We start from the raw sequence: 14,376 nt of genomic DNA, 5'->3' as shown, positions 1-14,376 counted from the left end.
GTGCGGTATCACCAGACCGTGCAGTAGATCAGGGCTCAATGCGGTGTCACCAGACCATACAGTAGGTCAGGGGTCGATGTGGTGTCACCAGACCGTACAGTAGATCAGGGCTCAATGCGGTGTCACCAGACCATACAGTAGGTCAGGGGTCGATGTGGTGTCACCAGACCGTACAGTAGGTCAGGGGTCGATGCGGTGTCACCAGATCGTACAGTAGGTCAGGGGTCGATGCGGTGTCACCAGACCATACAATAGGTCAGGGGTCAGTGTTGATGTTTCGGTGGTTTTTCCATTTCTAGACCCTGCCTCAGTCTGGGATCCACATCTTTGCGTCACAGCTTCACACCCACCTCAGTGGCACGAAGGTGAAGACTGTCCTTATCCAGGACGGGGTCGAGGTGGACATTGTCAACACGGATGGACATTACAGCACGTACTTCCAGGTATTGCTCCTTTATTGGCCCATCCTTCCGTTCAGGGTCTGAGCCCCAAGGAGAGTCAGGGCTCTGGGACCCGCTCAAACAAACAGCCTCACCCTCACAGCTCATCAATCTCTCACCGTTACATACAGTCCCAATTGTACACAAGAAAAGGAGGAGGCCATGCAGTCCCTCGAGCCTGTTACACAGGAACAGGAGGTGGTCATTCAGCCCCTCGAGCCTGTTACACAGGAATAGGAGGAAGCCATTCAGCCCCTCAAGCCTGCTATACAGGTACAGGAGGTGGTCATTCAGCCCCTCGAGCCTGTTACACAGGAACAGGAGGAGGTCATTCAATTATCTTAAACACCCCTTAATCTTCTACAATCGAGGGAACACAAGCCCAGTCTGTGCAACCTGTCCTCGTAATGTAACCCTTTTATCCCCGGTACCATTCTGGTAAATCTGCGCTGCTCCCCCTCCGAGGCCGATGTACCCTCCCTGAGGGGCGGGGCCCAGGGCCGAACACAGTTACTGCAGGCGGGGTCTGACCCGAGCTTTATATAAAGTGTTATATAACTTCCAGCCCTTTGTATTCCAGCCCTCGAGATAAAGCCCAACATTCCATTGGCCTTTTTAATTATTTCTGTTCCTGTCCACTGGCTTTTAGTGATTTCTGTACTTGGACCCCGAAATCTCTCGGCTCCCCCACAGTCCCCAGCATCTCGCTGTTTAGAAAATATTCTGATCTCTCGTTCTTGGGTCCAGAGTGAGTGCCCTCACACTTTCCCCACACTGAACTGCATCTGCCACAGTGTTGCCCACTCACTGAATCAATCAATGTCCCTTTGAAACTTCCTACCATCATCGGGCAGGACAAGATGGTGCCCAGGACGGCAGCTCCCTAGGGAGCTCCGCTGAACATCTTTACCCATGGCCATCCAATGCCACCCTACACCCTCTCTTCCCCCAATCTCTTCCCCCACCACTGTTTAAGTCTAAGTTTAAGCTTAAGTTCCCCCTTGTCCTAATCGTGGGTGCTGCACGGATACCTACCTAGGCCCATCTATCGGACCTCTCCGCAGCACCAAGACGGTCCTGGAACTCGCTCCTTCTCCGGATTTTAAGCATTTGGAACAAATCCTCCCAGGTCTGAACTCTGTCCTCCCTCTCCCAATGCGGTGGCGACCCTCCATAACTTCCTGCTCCCAGCTACACAGCTTCCTGTGACTCCTAACTTGGTATGGTCAGCAAACTTGGATACAGGGCTCTCTGTTCCTTCAGCCAAGTCATTGATACATATGGTGAGAAGCCTTCTGTAGCTGCTAGTCATAGAATCACAGAAATTTACAGCATTTTCGACCCATCGTGTCCGCGCTGGCCAACCAAGAGCTATCCAGCCTAATCCCACTTTCCAGCTCCTGATCTGTAGTCCTGCAGTTTATGGCACTTTAAGTGCACATCCAAATATCTTTTAAATGTGGTGAGGGTTTCTGCTTCTACCACCCTTTCAGGCAGTGAGTTCCAGATCCCCACCATCCTCTGGGTAAAGAAATTTCACTTCATATCTCCTCTAAACCTTCCCACAATTACTTTAAATCTATGCCGCCTGGTTGTTGACCCCTCTGCCATGGGAAACAGGTCCTTCCTATCCATTCTATCCAGGTCCCATATAATTTCATACACCTCAATCAGGTCTCTCCTTAGCCTCCTCTGTTCCAAAGAAAACAGATCCAGCATCTCCAATCTTTCCTCATAGCCAAAATTCTCCAGTCCAGGCAACATTCTTGTAAATGCTCTCTGCACCCTTTCCAGTGCAATCACATCTTGTGGTGACCAGAACTACACACAGTACTCCAGCTGCGGCCTAACCAGTGCTTTATACAGTTCAAGCATAACCTCCCTGCTCTTGTATTCCATGCTTCGACTAATAAAGGCAAGCATTCCGTATGCCTTCTTAACTACCTTATCTACCTGGCCTGCTACCTTCAGCGATCTGTGGACCTGTACTCCAAGGTCCTTTGTTCCTCTACACTTTTCAGTGTTGTACCATTTAATGTGTATTCCCTTGACTTCTTAGCCCTCCCCAAATGCATTACCTCATACTTGTCCGGATTGGATTCCATTTGCCACTGTTCTGCCCACCTGACCAGTACATTGATATCTTCCTGCAGTCCACAGCTTTCGTCTTCATTATCAACCACACAGCCGAGTGTCATCTAGTATCATCTGCAAATTTCATAATTATACCCCTACATCCAAGTCTAGATCATTAATGTATACCATGAAAAGCAAGGGATCTAGTACTGAGCCCTGTGGAACCCCACTGGAAATATCCTTCCAGTCACAAAACACCCATCAACCATTACCCTTTGCTTCCTGACTCTGCCAATTTTGGATCCAACTTGCCACTTAGCCCTAAATCCCATAGACTTTTGCTTTTGTGACCAGTCTACCATGTGGGACCTTATCAAAAGCCTTGCTAAAATCCATATACACGACATCAAATGCACTGCCCTCATCGACCTTCCTTGTTACCTCTTTGAAAAATTCAATCAAGTTAGTCAGATATGACCTTCCCTTAACAAATCCATGCTGACTGTCCTTGATTAATCCATGTCTTTCCAAATGAAGATTTATCCTGTTCCTCAGGAATTTTTTCCAATAATTTTCCCACCACCGAGGTTAGGCTGACTGGCCTGTAATTACTCGGTCTATCCCTTTCTCCCTTTTTAAACAAAGGTACCACATTAGCAGACAGAGAGCAAGGTCATCACCACAAGACCATTGTTTCCTCAGGCTGACCTCACATTTACACTGGGGCACCAATCGCTGGGAGCAGCTGGAAGCCTCAGTTATTGTATTTTGCTCAATATAAATGGAACCAATAAATGTGCCGGAGTCACTTTGAGAGACACCAAGAATCAGGAAGGCAGAACGTTTGCAAAAGGTGAGTGGCTCCAGGCTCGTGTGTACCCACCTTGGGTAGTTCTTTGATTGTGTCGTTAGTTATGGAATGTTGTTGATCAGAGACACAGATTGAGTCGGTTTAATAAATTTACTTTGGTCTTTTCAGGAAATCCGTATGTTGCAGAAAGAGATCACTGTGCTGCCCGTGAGTATCTGATAGAGCGCCAGGGTCACAGATCACCAGCCTCGTGCTTTACACACTCCCAGCCTCGTGCTTTACACACTCCCAGCCCCGTGCTTTACACACTCGCCAGCCTCGTGCTTTACACACTCGCCAGCCTCGTGCTTTACACACTCCCCAGCCTCGTGCTTTACACACTCCCAGTCCCGTGCTTTACACACTCCCAGCCTCGTGCTTTACACACTCGCCAGCCTTGTGCTTTACACACTTGCCAGCCTCGTGCTTTACACACTCCCCAGCCTCGTGCTTTACACACTCGCCAGTCTCGTGCTTTACACACTCACCAGCCTCGTGCTTTACACACTCGCCAGTCTCGTGCTTTACACACTCGCCAGCCTCGTGCTTTATAGAATCATAGAATGGTTACAGCACAGGAGGCCATTCGGCCCATCGATCCCGTGCCAGCTCTCTGCAAGAGCACTTCAGCCAGTCCCACTTCCCCGCCCTTTCTCGCAGCCCTGCAAATATTTTTCCTTCAGGTACTTATCCAATTCCCCTTTGAAAGCCACGATTGAGTCTGCTTCCATCACCCTCTCAGGCAGTGCATTCCAGATCCTAACCACTCGCTGGGTAAAAAGGTTTTTCATCATGTTGCCTTTGGTTCTTTTGCCAATCACCTTAAATCTGTGTCCTCTGGTTCTCGACCCGTCCGTCAATGGGAACAGTTTCTCTCTATCTACTCTGTCCGGACCACTCATGATTTTGAACACCTCTATCCCATCTCCGCTCTAAAGAGAACAATCCCAGCTTCTCCAGTCTGTCGACGTAACTGAAGTCCCTCATCCCTGGAATCATTCTCGTAAATCTTTTCTGCACCCTCTCTAAGGCTTTCACATCCTTCCTAAAGCGTGGTGCCCAGAATTGGACTCAGTACTCCAGTTGAGGCCGAATCGGTGTTTTATGAAGGATCCTCATAACTCCCTTGCTTTTGTACTCTATCTCTCTATTTATGAAGCGCATGATCCTGGAAGCTTTTTTAACCGCTTTCTCAATCTGTCCTGCCACCTTCAATGATTTGTGTATATATACCCCAGATCTCTCTGTCCAAGCACCTCCTGTAGGATTGTACCCTTTAGTTTATCTTGACTCTCCTCGTTCTTCTCAACAAAATGTATCACTTCTCACTTTTCTGTGTTAAATTTCATCTGCCACGTGTCCGCCCGTTCCACCAGCCTGTGTATATCCTCCTGAAGTTTATCCCTCTCTTATACTTCCAAGTTTTGTGTCATCTGAAAAAATTGAAATTGTTCCCTGTACACCAAAGTCAAAGTCATTGATATATATCAAGAAAAGCAGTGGTTCTAGAACCGACCCCTGGGGAACACCACTGTATACCTTCCTCCAGTCTGAAAAACAACCGTTCACCTCTACTCTCTGTTTCCTGTCACTTAGCCAATCTCGTATCCATGCTGTCACTGTCCCTTTTATTCCATGGGCTTCAACTTTGTTGGCAAGCCTATTATGTGGCACTTTGTCAAAAGCCTTTTGGAAATCCATGTACACCACGTCAACCGCATTACCCTCATCAACTCTCTCTATTACCTCATCAAAAAACTCGATCAAGTTGGTTAAACACGATTTGCCTTTAACAAATCCGTGCTGGCTTTCCTTAATTAATCCAAACTTGTCCAAGTGACTGTTAATTTTGTCGCTGATTATTGTTTCTAAAAGCTTCCCCATTACCGAGGTTAAACTGACCGGCCTGTAGTTGCTGGGTTTATCTTTACACCTTTTATGTACAAGGATGTAACATTTGCAATTCTCCAGTGCTCTGGCACCACCCCCATATCTAAGGAGGATTGGAAGATCATGGCTAGTATCTCCCCAATTTATTTCCCTCAGCATCCTAGGATGCATCCCATCCGGTCCTGGTGACTTACCTACTTTAAGTGCAGCCAACCTTTCTGTATCAATTCCTATCTCATCCAGTGTCTCCTCTACCTCCTCCTTCACTGTCTATGGCAGCATCTTCTTCCTTAGTGAAGACAGAGGCAAAGTACTCATTACGTACCTCAGCCATACCCTCTGCCTTCATGCGTAGGTCTCCATTTTGGTCCCTAATCAGCCCCACCCCTCCTCTTACCACTCTTTTACTACTTATATGCCGAGATGTTAGCTGTCCTTTTTACAGCCAGAGCTCCTTTATCGACATGGCATCACATTCCCATGTGGTATTTGTGCCTGCAGCCCACCAACCTTATTTACCATGCTTCGTGTGTTTACACACACGCACTGTAAACGTATCTGAGTCTTTCTTGTATTCTCTCTTAGTCTGACCCCACTTAATACTGTGCTATTTCTTACTTTGGTGCTACCATTCTCTCCCAAACCTTTGTGCGCTTTGTTTCTCCTTTCTAATGCTACATCTGATGCCCATCCCCCTGCCAAATTAGGTTAGATCCTCCCTAACAGCACCAGCAACCCCTCCACCCCCCACGCGAGGATACTGGTCCCGGCTCTGTTGAAGTGCAACCTGTCCACCTATACAGGTCCCACCTCCCCCAGAACCCAAAAGCCTCCCTCCTGCACCATCTCTCCAGCCACGCATTCATCTGCTCTATCCTCCTATTTCTGTACTCACTAGCTCATGGCACCGGGAGCAATCCAGAGCTCCTGAGGTGCTGCTTTTTAATCTCTTTCCTAAAATCTGCCTTCAGGGCCTCATCTCTCTTTCTACCTATGCTGTTGGTATCGATATGGACCACGACCTCTGGCTGTTCACCCTCTCCCCCCAGAATGCCCTGCAGCCGCTCGGTGACATCCTTGACCCTGGTACCAGGAAGGCAACCTTGCATCCTGGAGTCACATCTGCAGCCGCAAAAACACCTGTCTCGTTCCCCAACTATCGAAGCCCCTTTCCTGATCTTTCTTCCCCATCCTCCCTGTACAGCTGAGCCACCCGTGGTGCCGTGGATTTGGCTGTGGCTGCACTCCCCAGAGGAACCATCAGTATTCATTCAGTACGGAATATTGGTTGGAGAGCGAGATGCACTCGGGGGACTCCTGCATTACCTGCCTGGTCCTCTTTGTCTGTCTGGAGGTCACCCATTCCCTATCCGCCAGCACTATCATAAGCTGCAGGATGATCAGCTCCTGAAACGTCTTATTCACGAAGCTTTCAGCCTCACGGATGCACTGCAGTGACACCAGCTGCTGCTCAAGCTCCAAAAACCGGGAGCTCGAGCTCCTCCAGCTGACAACACTTCCTGCACAGGTGGTTGTCCAGGGCACAGTAAGCATCCTGGAGTTCCAACATGACACAACATTTAGACACTCACCAGCCTCGTGCTTTACACAATTGTTTTGATTTAGTAATTTGCTGATAACCTGGGCTCAGTCATGTGATCTTCTCCATAGGGCGATGTTCTGATAACGTCCTGCACGTACAACACTGAGGACCGGAGTCATGTGACAGTGGTAGGTGTATAAATCCCAGAGCGGGAACTGGTCCATCTTATTCACCGGGAGCCTTCACGCTCGCTGCTTCTTACATCTCGCATTTACTGTTTCAAAATGGGTAAAAAAGGTGTAGAGGAGATTTAGTAGAAGGATACCAGGGATGAGCCCACCTTCCTGTCACTCGATGAAGGTGCGGTACGGGCTGTGGATTTACTCCGGTGCTCCCCACAAACTCTGCCTCCTCCCCACAAACTCCATCCCTCCTCAGCCCCCCAACAAACTCTTCCCCCTCCCCGCCCCACAAACTCCACCCCCTCTCCAACCCAGCCCGTACACAACCTCCGCCCGCCCATCCCCGTGCCCCTGCCACGCCCCTCTCTACAAACTTAGCCCCCCCCCCAACCCCGCCCCCCCCACAAACCCAGCCACGCCCCTCTCCACAAACTCCGCCCCCACCCCACTCCACAAACTCCGCCCCCACTCCACTCCACAAACTCCGCCCCCACCTCACAAATTTCATCCCCTCCCCAACCCAGACCCTCTCCACAAACTCTGCCCCTTCCTCAGCCCCGCCCCACTCCACAAACTCCGGCTCCTCCTCGGCCCCGCTCCTCTCCACAAACTCTGCCCCTTCCCCAGTCCTGCCCCTCTCCACAAACTCCGCCTCCTCTCCACAAACACAGCCCCAACCCCTCCCCCTCTGCTCACTTCCCAGTCCCTATCACCCCTAGTCTACAAACCCTCTCCTCCACCAAATTGTTTTCCCAGAGAGGCAGCGAAGGAGAATGAGAGAAACAGAAAGAGAGAGAAAGGTTCCACGTTGTCTCTGGACTTGCTGAAGCCCTGTCACAATCTCCTTGGTGGCTCTGGGGGGGCGGCGGTCAGGGACATAGGGTGTCTCTTGGGGCGGGGGGTTTTCTCCCGGGCCAGGAGAACCCCATCCTATGAATATTCAACCCTGATCCCGGAAAGTGGGGGGGTCGGAGCCCCTGCTCTATCGTGACCCCAGCATTCTCGGGCCTGGATACAGAAATCGAGATGGAGCAGAATTCTGAGCCGCTGTTAAAGGGGACATGGATAAATATTTGAAATCGTTAAAGGGTTTGGGACTGAGTGGAGACAGGTGCAATATGATTGTAATGGGACTCTGTGTGTTTAGGGGGGATTCGGAATCAATGAAGAAATGTGTGTGAATTATGTGCACTATTACCCCCAAACACAACTGGAGTTGTGCAAGAGTGCCGTAGATCTCAGTTACCTGCAGAAGTATTTCACCTTCATCAACAGGTAATAACAATTTGCATTTATATAAGTCCTTTGATAACATGCTTCACAGTAGGGTCATCAGTCACCAAGCTACATGAGATATTAGGACAGGCGACCAAAAGCTGGGTCAAAGAGGTCGGTTTTAAGGAGCATCTTAAAGGAGGAGAGGCGGAGAGGTTTAGGGAGGGAATTCCAGAGCTTAGGGCCCAGGCAGCTGAAGGCACGGCCATCCGGGATATGCAAGAGGCCAGAATTGGAGGAGCGCAGAGACCCTGCGCTAGTATGTACACAAGAATTAAGGCTCGGGATGTGGGCTTGATATGAGCATTTATTGCCCATCCCCAGTTGCCCTTGAGAAAGTGGTGGTGGGCTGACGTCTTCTTGAACTATTGCAGTCCGTGTGGTGAAGGTGAAGGGTGAGAGTCTGGGTGGGGTAGAGGAACAAAGAGATCTCGGAGTATAAATACACAAATCACTAAATGTTGCGACACAGGTTAGCAAGGCCATAAAAAAAGCAAACCAAGCACTAGGATTTATTTTGAGAGGTATAGAATTGAAAAGTAGGGAAGTTATGCTAAACCTGTATTGCAGATGACACTAAACTTGGTGGCAGTGTGAGCTGTGAGGAGGACGCTAAGAGGCTGTAGGGTGACTTGGACAGGTTAGGTGAGTGGGCAAATGCATGGCAGATGCAATATAATGTGGATAAACGTGAGGTTATCCATTTTGGGGGCAAAAACACGAAGGCGGAATATTATCTGAATGGCGGCAGATTAGGAAAAGGGGAGGTGCAACGAGACCTGGATGTCATGATTCATCAGTCATTGAAAGTTGGCATGCAGGTTCAGCAGGCGGTGAAGAAGGCAAAATGGTATGTTGGCCTTCATAGCTAGGGGATTTGAGTATTGGAGCAGGGAGGTCTTACTGCAGTTGTATAGGCCCTTAGTGAGGCCTCACCTGGAATATTGTGTTCAGTTTTGATCTGCCAATCTGAGGAAGGACGTTCTTGCTATTGAGGGAGTGCAGCGAAGGTTCACCAGACTGATCCCAGGGATGGCTGAACTGACATATGAGGAGAGACTGGATCAACTAGGCCTTTATTTACTGGAGTTTAGAAGGATGAGAGGGGATCTCATAGAAACGTATAAGATTCTGACGGGACTGGACAGGTTAGATGCGGGAAGAATGTTCCCGATGTTGGGGAAGTCCAGAACCAGGGGACATAGTCTTAGGATAAGGGGTAGGCCATTTAGGACTGAATTGAGGAGAAACTTCTTCACTCGGAGTGTTGTTAACCTGTGGAATTCCCTGCCGCAGAGAGTTGTTGATGCCAGTTCATTGGATATATTCAAGATGGATTTAGATATGGCCCTTACGGCTAAAGAGATCAAGGGGTATGGAGAGAAAGCAAGAAAGGGGTACTGAGGGAGTGATCAGCCATGATCCTATTGAATTGTGGTGCAGGCTCGAAGGGCCGAATGGCCTACTCCTCCACCTATTTTCTATGTTTATATGTTTCTATGAACCTTGGTTGGACCACACTTGGATGCATTTAATGAGGGCTAGACAAGCAGATGAGCGAGAAGAGAAGAGAGGGTTATGCGGATAAATTTAGATAAGCAAAAATAGGAGGAGGCTCGAGTGGAGCATAAACGCCAGCATGGACTGGTTGGGCCTGTTTCTATGCCATATATCCTATGTAATCCTACAGTGCTGTTAGGGAGAGAGTTCCAGGATTTTGACCCTGTGATGATGAAGGAACGGCGATCCAAGTCAGGATGGTGTGCAACTTGGAAGGGAATTTGAAGGTGATCGTGTTCCCATGCATCTGCTGCCCTTGTCCTTCCAGGTGGGCAGAGGTCGCAGGTTTGGGAAGTGCAGGTGAAGATGCCTTGGCGAGTTGCTGCAGTGCATCTTGTAGATGGTGCACACTGCAGCCATGGTGCGCTGATGGTGGAGGGAGTGAATGTTTAAGATGGTGGATGGGATGCCAATCAAGTGGGCTACTTTGTCCTGGATAGTGTCGAGCTTCTTGAGTGTTGTTGGAGCTGCATTCATCCAGGCAAGTGGAGAGTATTCCATCACACTCCTGACTTGTGCCTTGCAGATGGTGGAAAGGTTTTGGGGAATCAGGTGAAACACTTGCCGCAGAATACCCAGCCTCTAACCCTCTATTGTTGCCACAGTATTTATGTGGCTGGTACAGTTAGTGTCTGATCAATGGTGACCTCAGGATGGTGGTGGATTCGACGATGGTGATACCGTTAAATGTCATAGGGAGGAGGTTAGACTCACTCTTGCTGGTGATACTCATTGCCTGGCACTCATGTGGCGCAAATATCAATTCCTAATCTTTCCCCCGAACCTCCACTCCCCTCCCCTAGCCTTCCTGTTTATTTCCAGAGAGGAGTATTGGTACAGGGGAGGGGCTGTGAGCTTCTCTCTAACATAGGAATGTTTCTGTCTTTAAAGGATTGATGATGACGGAATCTGCACCTGCCCCCAAGTCCCAGTCACACAACAGTTCGACTCTGTGATCTGGAGCCCATTCAGCAGACAGGTCCTGAGAGCTGTGTATGATTCTGCTCCTATCTCAGTGCATTGCAACAAGTCTTCTGCTGTTCGTTTTCCAGTGAGTACAGAAGCTGCAATCGGACCGCGCTCCCAGGGACTGAGAGACCCTGCTCCCAGGGACTGAGGAGTGAGAGACCGCGCTCCCAGGGACTGAGGGACCGCGCTCCCATGTGTTTGAGCTCCCAGGAACTGAGTGACCGCACTCCCAGAGACTGAGGGACCGCGCTCCCAGTGACTGAAGGACTGAGGGACCACGCTCCCAGGGACTGAAGGACCGCAATCCCAGGGACTGAGGGACCGCGTTCCCAAGGACTGAGGGACTGCGCTCCCAGGGACTGAGGGATTGAGGGACCGCGCTCCCAGGGACTGAAGGACTGAGGGGCCGCACTACCAGCGATTGAAGGACTGAGGGACCGCGTTCCCAGGGACTGAGGGACCGCGCTCCCAAGGACTGAAGGACTGAGGGGCTGCGCTCCCAAGGACTGAGGGACCGCGCGCCCAAGGACTGAAGGACTGAGGGACTGCACTCCCAGGGACTGAAGGTCTGAGGGACCGCGCTCCCAAGGACTGAGGGACCGTGCTCCCAGGGACTGAAGGACCGCGCTCCCAGGGATTGAAGGACCGCGCTCCCAGGGACTGAAAGACTGAGGAACCACGCTCCCAGGGACTGAGGGATTGAGGGACCGCGCTCCCAGGGACTGAGGGACGGCGCTCCCAGCGACTGAAGGACTGAGGAACCGCGCTCCTGGGACTGAAGGACTGAGGGACCACGCTCCCAGCGACTGAAGGACTGAGGGATCGCGTCTCCCAGCGACTGAAGGACCGCGCTCCCAGGGACTGAAGGACTGAGGGACTGCGCTTCCAGGGACTGAAGGACCGCACTCCCAGCGACTGAAGGATCGAGGGACCACGCTCCCAGGGACTGAAGGCCTCAGGGAGCGCGTCTCCCAGCGACTGAAGGACCGTGCTCCCAGGGACTGAAGGACTGAGGGAACGTGCTCCCAGGGACTGAAGGAGTGAGGGACCGCGCTCCCAGGGACTGAAGTACTGAGGGAGCGCGTCTCCCAGTGACTGAAGGACCGTGCTTCCAGGGACTGAAGGACTGAGGGAACGTGCTCCCAGGGGCTGAAGGACTGAGGGACCGCGCGCCCAGGGACTGAAAGACCACGCTGCCAGGGACTGAAGGACTGAGGAACCACGCTACCAGGGACTGAAGGACCGCAATCCCAGGGACTGAGGGACCGCGCTCCCAAGGACTGAAGGACTGAGGGGCTGCGCTCCCAAGGACTGAGGGACCGCGCGCCCAAGGACTGAAGGACTGAGGGACTGCACTCCCAGGGACTGAAGGTCTGAGGGACCGCGCTCCCAAGGACTGAGGGACCGCGCTCCAGGGACTGAAGGACCGCGCTCCCAGGGATTGAAGGACCGCACTCCCAGCGACTGAAGGATCGAGGGACCACGCTCCCAGGGACTGAAGGCCTCAGGGAGCGCGTCTCCCAGCGACTGAAGGACCGTGCTCCCAGGGACTGAAGGACTGTGCTCCCAGGGACTGAAGGACTGAGGGAACGTGCTCCCAGGGGCTGAAGGACTGAGGGACCGCGCTCCCAGGGACTGAAGGAGTGAGGGACCACGCTGCCAGGAACTGAGGGACTGACGGATCGCACTCCCAGGGACTGAAGGACCACGCTGCCAGGGACTGAAGGACTGAGGGACCGCGCTCCCAGGGACTGAAGGACCGCGCTCCCAGTGACTGAAGGACTGAGGGACCACGCTCCCAGGGACTGAAGGACCGCAATCCCAGGGACTGAGGGACCGCGTTCCCAAGGACTGAGGGACTGCGCTCCCAGAGACTGAGGGATTGAGGGACCGCGCTCTCAGCGACTGAAGGACTGAGGGGCCGCACTCCCAGCGATTGAAGGACTGAGGGACCGCGTTCCCAGGGACTGAGGGACCGCGCTCACAAGGACTGAAGGACTGAGGGGCTGCGCTCCCAAGGACTGAGGGACCGCGCGCCCAAGGACTGAAGGACTGAGGGACTGCACTCCCAGGGACTGAAAGACTGAGGAACCACGCTCCCAGTAACTGAGGGACTGAGGGACCGCGCTCCCAGGGACTGAGGGACGGCGCTCCCAGCGACTGAAAGACTGAAGGACCGTGCTCCCAGGGACTGAAGGAGTGAGGGACCACGCTGCCAGAAACTGAGGGACTGAGGGACCGCGCTCCCAGGGATTGAAGGACCACGCTGCCAGGGACTGAAGGACTGAGGGACCGCGCTCCCAGGGACTGAAGGACCGCGCTCCCAGGGATTGAAGGACCGCGCTCCCAGGGACTGAAAGACTGAGGAACCACGCTCCCAGGGACTGAGGGATTGAGGGACCGCGCTCCCAGGGACTGAGGGACGGTGCTCCCAGCGACTGAAGGACTGAGGAACCGCGCTCCTGGGACTGAAGGACTGAGGGACCACGCACCCAGCGACTGAAGGACTGAGGGACCGCGCTCCCAGGGACTGAGGGACGGGGCTCCCAGCGACTGAAAGACTGAAGGACCGTGCTCCCAGGGACTGAAGGAGTGAGGGACCACGCTGCCAGGAACTGAGGGACTGAGGGACCGCGCTCCCAGGGACTGAAGGACCACGCTGCCAGGGACTGAAGGACTGAGGGACCGCGCTCCCAGTGACTGAAGGACTGAGGGACCACGCTCCCAGGGACTGAAGGACCGCAATCCCAGGGACTGAGGGACCGCGTTCCCAAGGACTGAGGGACTGCGCTCCCAGGGACTGAGGGATTGAGGGACCGCGCTCCCAGCGACTGAAGGACTGATGGGCCGCACTCCCAGCGATTGAAGGACTGAGGGACCGCGTTCCCAGGGACTGAGGGACCGCGCTCCCAAGGACTGAAGGACTGAGGGGCTGCGCTCCCAAGGACTGCGGGACCGCGCGCCCAAGGACTGAAGGACTGAGGGACTGCACTCCCAGGGACTGAAGGACTGAGGGACCGCGCTCCCAGGGACTGAAGGACCGCGCTCCCAGGGACTGAAAGACTGAGGAACCACGCTCCCAGGGACTGAGGGACTGAGGGACCGTGCTCCCAGGGACTGAGGGACGGCGCTCCCAGCGACTGAAGGACTGAGGGACCACGATCCTGGGACTGAAGGACTGAGGGACCGCGCTCCCAGCAACTGAAGGACTGAGGGACCGCGTCTCCCAGCGACTGAAGGACCGCGCTCCCAGGGACTGAAGGACTGAGGGACTGCGCTTCCAGGGACTGAAGGACCGCACTCCCAGCGACTGAAGGATCGAGGGACCACGCTCCCAGGGACTGAAGGCCTCAGGGAGCGCGTCTCCCAGCGACTGAAGGACCGCGTTCCCAGGGACTGAAGGACTGAGGGACTGCGCTCCCAGGGACTGAAGGTCTGAGGGATCGCGCTCCCAGGGACTGAAGTACTGAGGGAGCGCGTCTCCCAGTGACTGAAGGACCGTGCTCCCAGGGACTGAAGGACTGAAGGAACGTGCTCCCAGGGACTGAAGGACTGAGGGACCGCGCTCCCAGGGACTGAAGGAGTGAGGGA

At 53.0% G+C, this 14,376-nt stretch overlaps 1 protein-coding gene across 1 annotated transcript in view; it reads left to right on the top strand.

Moving 5' to 3' along the window:
- Nucleotides 1-14,376, top strand: part of dbh (dopamine beta-hydroxylase (dopamine beta-monooxygenase)) — a 229,314-nt gene that overhangs the window by 29,932 nt on the left and 185,006 nt on the right. Inside the window, exons 7-11 of the mRNA XM_070863249.1 lie at nt 300-443; nt 3,496-3,534; nt 6,928-6,987; nt 8,129-8,256; nt 10,708-10,867. Of these exons, the coding sequence (XP_070719350.1) occupies nt 300-443; nt 3,496-3,534; nt 6,928-6,987; nt 8,129-8,256; nt 10,708-10,867 (531 nt within the window). The remainder of the gene's footprint in view (nt 1-299; nt 444-3,495; nt 3,535-6,927; nt 6,988-8,128; nt 8,257-10,707; nt 10,868-14,376) is intronic.

This window comes from Pristiophorus japonicus, chromosome 20, assembly GCF_044704955.1.
Source record: "Pristiophorus japonicus isolate sPriJap1 chromosome 20, sPriJap1.hap1, whole genome shotgun sequence".
NCBI lineage: Eukaryota > Metazoa > Chordata > Chondrichthyes > Pristiophoridae > Pristiophorus > Pristiophorus japonicus.
The sequence above is the reverse complement of the archived record's forward strand: the minus strand, read 5'-3'. Positions and strand labels throughout refer to the sequence as shown.